This window comes from Formica exsecta, unplaced genomic scaffold, assembly GCF_003651465.1.
Source record: "Formica exsecta isolate Colony F162 unplaced genomic scaffold, ASM365146v1 scaffold579, whole genome shotgun sequence".
NCBI classification, from domain to species: domain Eukaryota; kingdom Metazoa; phylum Arthropoda; class Insecta; order Hymenoptera; family Formicidae; genus Formica; species Formica exsecta.
The window spans coordinates 253,211-264,633 of NW_021853052.1; the positions used below are offsets into that span (position 1 = coordinate 253,211).

General features: G+C 33.6%; 1 protein-coding gene across 1 annotated transcript in view; it reads right to left on the reverse strand.

Moving 5' to 3' along the window:
• LOC115242178 overlaps nucleotides 1-7,643 on the reverse strand; it is a 17,782-nt gene extending 10,139 nt beyond the window's left edge. The window contains exons 1-5 of the mRNA XM_029818266.1: nucleotides 7,110-7,643; nucleotides 5,608-5,757; nucleotides 2,229-2,389; nucleotides 1,214-1,316; nucleotides 349-899 (exon numbers count right to left, since the gene is read on the reverse strand). Of these exons, the coding sequence (XP_029674126.1) occupies nucleotides 349-899; nucleotides 1,214-1,316; nucleotides 2,229-2,389; nucleotides 5,608-5,757; nucleotides 7,110-7,356 (1,212 nt within the window). The 5' untranslated portion in view covers nucleotides 7,357-7,643. The remainder of the gene's footprint in view (nucleotides 1-348; nucleotides 900-1,213; nucleotides 1,317-2,228; nucleotides 2,390-5,607; nucleotides 5,758-7,109) is intronic.
• Between the last annotated feature and the right edge of the window lie 3,780 nt (nucleotides 7,644-11,423).

Genomic DNA, 11,423 nt, shown 5'->3' on the forward strand with positions numbered 1-11,423 from the left:
AAATATATTTTAATATTATTTATTTTTATAGATTTTGCCAGTTTATTGCATTGGATAAAGTCTGAGATAATAAAAATCAGAATTTACCATGGTTTTTTCCATTCATTAGATTTTTCCGATCAACTCTGATATTCAGGCGTCTTGCGCGATTTATATTTCGCGTTACGTACTAATAATACTTCATGGCTTAATTTAAACTTTTAATTGAATTTAATCAAACTTTTTTTTTAATATCTATGCTAGAGATACATCTACACGATGATTACAATTTAAAAAAAAGAAAGAGAACGAGTTGTGTTACCGATCGCTCGCGACAAATGATTGAATGAAATTAAACGTGCAATGTACCGTGATAAATTCCTCAAAATCACAGGGAATAAGTATCCTGTCCCTGCACCGTCTCTCGATCGGTGACGTCGGACCGTTCGTGCCGATGGTGAGGACCATCTCCTGCTGCTCGGGCGATCCCGCACCCGAGCCTTCGACGACATCCGCGATGGAATTATTCGCGACATTGTTGAGATCGACGATAGCGGAGACGGAGGCGTTTCCGTTGTTCGTCGTGGCGGGAGCCGCAAGGACGTTCGTCGCGTTGGACCGGTCAGGTCCTATCCTAAAAGAATCTCGCGTGCACGGCTGATAAACGATACCGCACATGTCTCTCTCCTGACGAACGCACAATAAGTAATCATGTCCGGCGAGGTATCGACCGTTGGGCAGATAATTGAATGTCCTCAGCGTGCCGTTCGGCGAGCGAAAATATTGTAGACACCCGACTGGCGCCCGTTGCTCGAAACCCAATTGCACTACGCGCATCTCCCACATTCGTGATTGCAGGCCGCTTGGCAGCCGGAAGTTTAAAGTGATCGGTTCGTTGCCTTCGCTCGCGTCCACGTACACTATTAAAAATATATGTGTATGTGTATATATGTGTATATATACACTGAAAAAATATACCAAACCCAAGAAAATTATTTTTGATTTAAAAAAATTATTTATTTAAATACTTGCAATGGAATTAGTTATTTCAATCAAGCAGCAAATATATTTGAATTAATAAAATATAAAATACATTTTATTAATAATTTTTATCTTTATTATAGTAAATTACTTTCTTAAATCGCTTGTGAAATATCGCGAACGCGAACGATGGATTTTATTACGAAGAAAAAGCTACAGATTACAAAGGCAATGAAGCAATAAAATTTCTCACCGTGTTGTCCACTGTTCCATCCGCACAATTCGAAAGATGTCTTGCTGTTATTAATTACCATAACATCCCCGTCGCAAACACCAGTCGTTGCATTCGGTTGGCCCTAAAATTTGTTTTCAATTTCTCTTTACCTCTTTCTCTGATTTATTTACAATAAGATTATGTATACAGTGCTCTAAAGCCGGATGTTCTTTTAATAGTAGATTACAATTTGGAGACGATTTTTTCTTAACGAAAATATCGAGGCGTTAATAATTTTCAAATTTTAAACGATTGAAAAAAAGAGAGCTCTTTGCAAACTAAACTTGTGTAAAATCAAAAGTTGAAATAAAACTACACTGTAAGAAATATTGCAAAATTATAAGAATAATAAATGTAAAATTACACACAATAAATATATAATAATAGAGAAATGTATAAAATTTCCGTTATTTATTGTGTAATTTTATATAGTTTTTTTACGGTGTACATTCTTGAGTTAATTTCAAATAAAATTTACCTTAATGGAATTTTAATTTGAGATCTAGTTATAGGATGAAACAAATTGAAGACTTGCAAAAAATAATTATATTTCTCGACATTTTTGCTAAAGAAGGTCGAGTCCAAAAAATGAACCAGAGAATTAATAGAACTATTAAAAGGACATCCTTGATAGTTTTGGGACTATACTATACACACTAATGTGTATTCATATAAAATAAATCTAATAAATAAAATATAATATTAAAATATAATATAATATTTTAATAAAATGAAGAAAATCGAATCTTTTATAGAAATGCAACATCTAAATATCGATTTCCCAATAAGAAATAAGCATTGTCACACAGTCCCTAGAAGAAAAGTGTTTCATTTACGCGCTTCGTATTAGCATCGACATTGTCTTGGCAACTTGCGGAATATTAGATTGCGTACTAAGCGGCGTTTAGGGGAATGGACGTTCGCGATTGGCCTAAGCGGATTCCATATCAGTGGATAACTTGTCGCAGCAATAAGACATATCCCTGAAACTTACAATGTTAAAATGGACAAAGTCGATCCTCAACTGACTGACCTCCGTATCGATCTTCCGTACGACCACCGTGCAGTTCATAGGCCGGTCGATGAGGTTGGGAAAACCAGGACTGGTCACGTAGGTCAGATTATTCTGTACCTCGTTGTCGCAGCTTGCCGTGACTGAAAACCACATTAATTGACCGACACATTAACGGGTTACGCAGAGTTGCGGTGCTGCGTGTGCTTCGAAATATTTAATTAGACATTAGTCATTCCAATACGACTCCGCTTCGTATTTTTTTATGGGATTGCGCACCTATGTATTTCTACGTCGGCGGAAACGGATAAATACCGCATCGATTATCTTTTTAAAGTCGTTAAGATATCATTCGCGATTAATACAGGATTGTATAAATAATAAATTGGCGCGCGTCCAATATTGAAGTCACCGATATAATGACGCTATTAGCCTTCTAAAGTTAAGTGGGAAATCGGACACCTGAGTTCGATGCCGAGTTAACTTCTCATGTGTGTTCTGTACGTTAAATAATTTTTCCAAAACAATTTTCTGGAATCAATCGATTTTATATCGCGAATTAATCTATATTTAAAAAAAAAGATCTTTGATTTGAAAGTATGCTGGAATTATGATGTATGATTACTGTTGGTTACACGAGAAGGAGTTAGTTATCCTTGTCGAAATTTCTTGATCGTAATTTAGATCCGCGTAAACGAATTAAATGCAAATGCCAGACATTCCAATACTTTCGCGAACTATCCGCCGTAGGCGTCATCGTGCGATATTCTCGCGAACAGCCTCCGGCTTCGATAACGAGTTCTCATTCAGGTATTCAGTGACCGTTTTAGAATCACGGGACGCTATTCAACAGCCCGCCGCTCCGGTTAAGAAGAAGCGGTTACCGCCTTTGCATGTAAATCTTACTTCCTACATCCCGTAACTTGGGATAGCAACTTGGTGTGGACAATATAAAAAATGTATGAACGTCTGACATCGCACGTTGCATTCAACGATTCGACGAAAAGAGTGCAAAAAGAAAAAGATACAGCCGGTTAGCTTTCGATTCGAAACATTCGCAAGCACAACGCATTCGTGTATCGCACACGTAATATCCAAGATTCTATTTAGATATATACTCATGTCAGATATATACAGAATACTTCACTCGAAATCATTCACCTTTAATTCTAACAATAACGATTCTTCGACTAATTTAAACTTGACATTTTTTGGCTTACATGTATCGTAAAAATTTAAATATATATACTTTATGTCTTAAATATATATTTATAAAATTAAATATTTTGATGAAACAAAAGACGCGAATTACAGTCCTGAAGAAGTAAGGTTTGCTCGAGTACAAAAATATAATTCATAAATCCATATATTATCCGTGAATTAAAAAAATTTTTAAATAGAAAGATGTTATACGGTTATAAGTTATACAAAAAGATCTGCATCTATAAATAGTATAAATATAATATATATTTTCTTTTCTATCGTTCTTCGCCGCTCATTACATAATCACCGTTCTAATCTCGTAAAAGCTATAAAGAATTTATTTATAGCTAAAGGTCACGTCCACATATCTTCGATGAAAGCATCAGAAATTTGTTTTGTTCCTGTTGTAGAGCTCTTGTAAATTCACATAAAGCGCGCACACATACACACAGGTGAGCGCGAATATATGTATTACATTCTCTTCAAATTGCATCTCGAGATTCATATCGATAAATTATCGCGAAATAACGCATTCGCGATTGCAAAACTCGGACATGCGAGATGCATCGAGAAGCAGACGTACTGGTAGGAAGTGGTGTTCGGAAAATCGGTCAAGAATCCGTACGTACGGTATGGCCCTGTTTTCGACAGAGCATGCACCGTGGCGGAAAGAGCGAATGGATGCAGACCGGATAAAAAGCAACAAAGAACAATTGGACGAAACGGAGACGGAAGATGGAACGGTCGCGAAAAGGCTAGCCGTATAAGAACTTCCTCCGCGCTACGAGAGACTCTTGGAGATTTAAAAAAAAGAGGCGGTATAAAAATTAAAGCGAAAATGCCCATCTATTTTTTGATATAAGTTTCACGATCTGAAATATATTCTTGGAAAAGAGAGAATCGCTATAAAAACACTACTAATATCCTCTACAAAGCACATTCTCTCATATTAAATGTTCCATTAATGCACATAAATGGTACATTACTTTATAAACTTTAAAGTTCGCTCCTTTCTTGAATTTAATACAGAGGTTAATTACAAAATTAACAAAAAAGCATTTTGCGACAAATTAAATTTTAGAGTTAAAAATGCACGACAAGATGCTCACTTTTCAGCAAATTTCAAATGGATTTTATAAAATGTAAATGTATTGAATTTTTAAATTCTCAAGAAATTTATCGTTAGAAATTAAAAAGTTGCTGAATACAATCACGCTTGATCGTTAAGAGAAAAGCATCTTGAAATTCGTGAAGAAATTTATCGGAGGCAAAACAAAACTGCTTTACGTCTAATTAAAAAAGTCAAATATCAGCTAAATGTTAATGATAAAGCGTTTCTATAAACTGTGCCTTGCAATTTATAGAAACCCTTCGAATTGACGTATAATACATATTGTTATAGTGTTAGTCTATAATCTTTTTTAAAACGTAATCTTCTTTTAAACGGAAAATGTACTCACAATCAGCAGTGCCGATTACATTCGCGAGTTTCGAAAGCACATAAACAAGACATAGGAGAGACGTTGGGTCCGTTGGGCCCCTTTGGGCCCCATTCGCAGTACACGATTCTCGATGACCACGCTGAAAGGCAATTAAATAACTGTATAACTCGGCCTTCAAGTTCTTCCTCTCGTCGTACGAGCTCTCGTATACCGTTCCTCCTCCTTGCCTTTTTTTCTTCGAGTGCTCCCTTTCACGCTATCGAGGAGAGCGTGTGCCGCTTAAGAGATCGTCTCGGAATTACGCCCGACCATCCCGATACCGTTAAATTGAGAAGCGGAAGAGCCTCATTGATCGATTTGGCATCGATTGCGAAAATCGCAATCGTCTTTGGACGCTAAAGATATGTACCATCCCTAGCTAAAGGCTTTCGCACGTACTTTCGGGTAACTTAAATGATGCGATCGATCAATTATTTAAATAGCCTATACAAAACCGTCGTAGAGAAGAGAAGCGAGAATAACAAATCGAAAACAAAATCATTTAATATATTTTGAAATATCTACAATGTATCGCAGATATCGCGAAAAGAGCCGATATTCGAATATATCCTTCTCTCAGATCGGTGCTCTCGCTCAGAGTGAATTTTACGATATCACTCTTATGATGACAGGTAAAACTGGCGCGGTTTACGATGAAAATTACGGGGATAACTCACATATGCAACACACGCCGAATCCGAGTGCACACGGTCCGTGGGATACCCCGCGCTGGATACGACACTCGTATGTGTTCATGCATATTCCCTGGCGTCGTTTGTCCTCGGACAGGCACTCCTCCTCCACCGGAACGGGAAAGAAGTTTAACACTGCGCAAAAGGAGTTAGTAAAACGCGAAGAAGGAACCGCATGTTCGCTCAGACTGTACTCGATAATGTCAATTTTTGGCGATTATTTTTCGGTCACTGTGTAAATAAATTTCAGGCGTGTAAAATAAATAAATGGGTTACTCTCTTTCTCACTTTATTCCTCTTTTGTAAAATTCAGTAAAATAATAAAAATTATTTATGATTCAACATCTGCCTCTTTCTATTTTAACTAAATTTTATATCGAAAGAACAATTTTTCAAGGTCTTCAACAAAAATTTAATTTTATCAAATTTCTCTCAAACTAAAAATAATCCATTATATCACTACTCGCGTGTCTTCTTGAAAGCGAAATAACATGTTTTGATTGAAGGAATGAACGAGTGACTTGACAGTAATAATATTTGTCAAACGATTGTACAATTTATCATTTGTTACATTCACGTACTGCAAAGAAAATACTAATTTTTGTGACTGAATTTTATAAAGTTTTCAGGATCCTCTTGTACATCGCAAAGAGAAGCATTTATTCTTTACGTTTCTCTCGAGTTAACAAGAAAACAACAGCGATGGCAAACTAAAAATGCTAACACGGGGAATAATAAGTAATCTTGTTTAATTTTCTTCGGCTTAAGGATGTTTCAACTGTACAATAGTAGCAAAAAGCTGTCAAAATTTAAAAAAAAAGAAAACATTTTTCTTACGTTTATACCGTTTGGAAAATTAAATAAATAAATCTGGATTATACAAAGAATTAAATATCATTAAATAATATGGTTTTTAACGTCTTCATAAAAGAAGATAGTTGTAATTAATTTTTATGACAAAATTTAATTTATGACAAAAACTTTTGATCGTGAATATCCTCTGAAATCAACTACAAAAAAACAAAAATGAATAATTTACAAGAAGATTTTGGATTAATATAAGTATTTACAACTTTCAGTAAATATCTTTTAAACGAGTAAGTGAATCTAAATCAAGTTTTGCACAAATATTTATTAGAATTTTGTTAATAGATGTGAAAATTTTTATTTCGCTGGCAATGTTTCTTCCTTGTCAAATTTGTTAATAACTCCTACAATAGGCGATTTTCCATAAGAACCAATACAAACTTTAAACTTAAATAATTTTCAAACCGTTAAGAGAATTATGCAGATTTTGCACAGATATTCAGAAATCAAACCATCTACGAAATTTTCACGTTTTTGTCAATGTTTTGATTAATGACACATACATTCTGGATGCGGCAATTGTTAAGTACATTACAACCTTGACCGGCGTAATCCAGTGTAGCAACATGCCATGTATATATTGAATTTACTCGCAACGTTCTACATTTTGTTTAACTCACCCCTGGAAAATCGAGTCGCGTCCTGTTCAAGCAACTCGTTTGACACAGCTTTACTTGCCGCGCGATTCGACCAGAAATTTAGCTCTAAGAGCGACCATTGATGCGTCATCTCCGGCAAGGAGAGCATCAAGCCGACACTATTCAGCATGCACCGAACACCGCTCCCCGCATTCGACGAAAACGTTGCTCTAGCCACCGTAACACCGACGCATAAGACGACAAATATCCCATGATAGCGTAAAGGCATAATCGCGCCACTGGGTCACCGGTGCCCCCGAAATCGCATTCCCGACAACTGCAGGAGCTCATCCGCGCTAACCGAAGATCGCGCTGCCGACTGACTGTCAACTTGGATCTGGGACCCCACGCGTGTCGGGCCCACGCGTCCGGGGCCCTCTCCATCAGCCGCGATATATCTCCCCGCGCATTTGTATTCTCCAACATATTTTTATATGTAAGTTTATTTTCATCGAAACAATATAGGTCGTGTAACGGTTCACAGATAAATATATTTTAACATACCTTTTTCAACAGTTATATGTATTTGTGAAAAACGGAGAAGGAAAAGAAAAAGACAAAGAGAGTCGGATTTCGACACCAAAAAGAATAATAATAAATTGAAAAAATTAATAAAGAACAGAAAGAAATAAATATAAATGGAAATACAAAGAAAATATCTTCAATGTGACATTTTTTGTCACTGTTTTTAAATATTTTAAAAATTATTTTATTAAAATATATTTATATCTCTTTTTTATTGACTAATAACGATCACTCGTTTCTATTTATAAGAATAAAAGTAACAAGTTTTGCATTGTGTAATTAAGAAGGTATCATTATCGCTTATATGTTTCATTCATATAATTTTCGCTCTATAATTTTAATTCTATCATATACAAGATTCTGCCAATGAATTATTATTATATTATATTATTATATTTATAATCATAGATGTATAATTTTAATTTTTTAATTACACACACAAAGTTTTAGATAAATACTATTTTAATTTTTAAAAATATTTAATGTAAAAATATCAATTGTTAAAGGTTAATTCATGATAAAATCACAATCAAGAATTGTAAAATCTATGAATATTCTATAAAAGGAAATTGATTCTAATAAAAATAAACTAAAAGTTTTTTCATCTTTCCTTCAAATTCCCTACAGTATAAAAGTATAAATGTATATTTATCCCCTGTAGTATAAGTGCATTTCATATACTACTCTATCGATGTACATTTTAACTTCTTCTATCAACGGTGCTTACATTCCTGAATTATCATCAGACGACTATTCGTCAATTTACGTATCCACGTACACACTTTGACCGCTTTCATTTCACTGCCGATAAAATCACTCTTTATAAGATTTTCCACTCTTAAAAAAAAAACATGTTAAATCGATACTCGCAAGTATTGTTGCTTTTATTCCGCGATGCTGATTACTTATCTCGACACTGCGCTGTGCATTACTTTATATCAATAAAATGTCATGGCTGTCATGGCTGAGTCACGCACTTGACAGTTTAGATATTAAGTATGTGTATATAATTTTAATTCACTTGATTTTGAAAAAACAGGTAACTAGACTTAACATCTAAATAATTTTATAAATATGTGTGTGTATGTGAAAAAATTAATTAACGCTGATTAAAACTCCTTCGAATTCGAAAGAACAAAGAACAAGATTAAAACTATAGGAAAATATAATAATTATAATAGAATAGACTATCGCATTTCGAAAATCACAATCTTTTGTATATTGTATAAAGATATATTCTAGTATTAGAAGAAATAGATTTTTTGGGGGTAGCATCTCACAAGATATAAAAGAAACGTTTAATTTTGTTTAACCAATATTGCAAGAGATATCTCGATTTTTTCGTATGACATTTTGCGAAAACCTGATACCTATTATCGAGTGATCAATATGAATGTGAAAGAATTAATTAATGCTGCTAATAATTAAAACTCTTTAAAAAATAAAAGATTACGGATAAAAATATAGAAAAATTATAGTAGGATAGACTTCTGTTTTTCAGAAATCAATTTTTTCTATATCGTATCACTTCCAAGTTCCGAGGGGGATATGAAAATATTTTGGAACCCCTTTTTTCTATTCTCTCGATTACTGTCTTTTTTGCTTCCATTTTCAAAAATATTCAAAAGTAGAAACAAATAATTTTCACCAAAAAACTTAAAACAACACTAAAATTATTAGATTTATCAAAAAGTATTATAAAATAAAAATTGTAGAACATGGAATTAAGAAAAGAGAGTGAGTTAAAATCCTCCTGAGGTAAAATTAGAGGATTGTAGATAAATACGCGACAACGCGAAATTTTGTTCCTAATCTAATTTTACCTCAGGAGGATTTTATTACACCGATTTTTAAACAAAATTTTGTAACACAACTTTGCGTGACTATCTTATTAACTATTGAACCAAATAAAACTTTAAAACTTGCACCACGTGTTGAGTATTGAGTTGCCTTTTTTCTATTCTCTCGATTACTGTCTTTTTTGCTTCCATTTTCAAAAATATTCAAAAGTATTAATATAATAAATATACAGGGTGTCCCCGATTTAAATGTCAAAACCTTAGGAGCGTGTAAGGGACCGATAAACTAAGACAAAAAGTCCTTTCTTTAAAGGACAAAATTCTTTGCCCTGTTTAATCAATCAAACGCTTACTTGAAGTATTTCATTAATTAATAATTTAACCCCTAATAATCAAGACGGAATATATGACGTTATTAATCGGTCTCAGAACGATCAAACTTGTTTCACTCAAAAACGTTATACGTTACCGCCGGCATAGCTCTCAGGTTCGTTAGAGCACTCAAACCTCCTCACCCGGCAAATGCCTTCGTTAAGGTGAAGATACCATCGAGGAGGAAAAATTTTCATTTTAATTTTTTTTTAAATATATAGGTTTCTTTAACAGGTTTTACAAATTTGTCATATAAAAAATATAATACACGAAGAATTATACAAAATGTATATAATATATAATTACAAATTATATAATGTATAATTACAAAATATATTACAACAAATTTAAAAACATTTTACACAAAGTATATAAAAAATGTATTACAAAATATATATTATAATTAATTCTATATGTATATCTAATATAGAATTAATTCTGTATAATAATTATGGTATCTCTCTTAGTCTGACTCATCCCCTTTGACCTGTCCGGCATGGGTGACCCTACCGGTAACTATTAGCGTTTTCGAGTGAAGCAAGTTTGATAAAAGATTAATATAAAATATAATTTAAAATGTAATCCAAAATAATTTATTACACGAAAATGTCCGAAATATTCATATAATGCAGAATTCACTTGAAATTTTTTAGATCAGATATAGTTGATAAGCAACGATTAATACGATATTTATGATTAATGATCAATATAAAATTACAAAGCTTATTAAGTTTTATATAAAGTAAACAATTATGATTAAAAGAATAGTTAATAAAGTTATCGATCGTTTTCAATTTAGAAGAAAAAAATACTTAGACTACTGGCGTATTTTGCATAGAATTTCAAAAAAAAATGTCCGAGAAAAGATAGACGAAGTTTCGATGTAAATCAACGATTAAATCACCGCGAAAATAAACCGCGATTTAAAATTTGCGAAAAAAACGCGATTTTATGCAAATTACGCGATTGAGAATAAGATATATGTACCGTTTCGCGAAGGATTGACTAAACAGAATAAAATCATATAAGTCTTAAAATACCGTTATAAAAAAACTGCGTTATCGCCACGTTCAGTGGAGGATAACTGGCCCAATAATTTGACCAGATCAAGGTCCCTCCGCCAGATAACACGCCGGTTAATATCCGACAAAGACAAGAACAATCCTAAAGATGGAGAACGATCAACTTCTTGCTTCTACATCGGACCCCGCAAGATCAATTCGCAAAGAAAAGTTAAGTGATTCGTTGAATATTAGGGGCCCCGCTGTAGGAGGGAACGAATCCCGGATCTTCCGGACTATACTCCCGATAGCAATGATTTCGGTAATGAATCAATGACAGTTACCATTGTCATGATCTTCAATTTAGATTGAGATTTCCGCGAAAAAATGTGTTCTTCTATTATTAAAAAATACAACTCTTTATTGAAAAATAAATGGATATAACAATTTTTAATAGAAATGTAGTTACGAACGATTATATTTGTGGATAATAAAATACATGCATCGTTATTGTAACCTAGTGTTAAATGTGCGAATACAAATAATTCTCGGGTACCAACTGTTCGAGACGAATCGAACCCGATAACAGCAAAATTTAA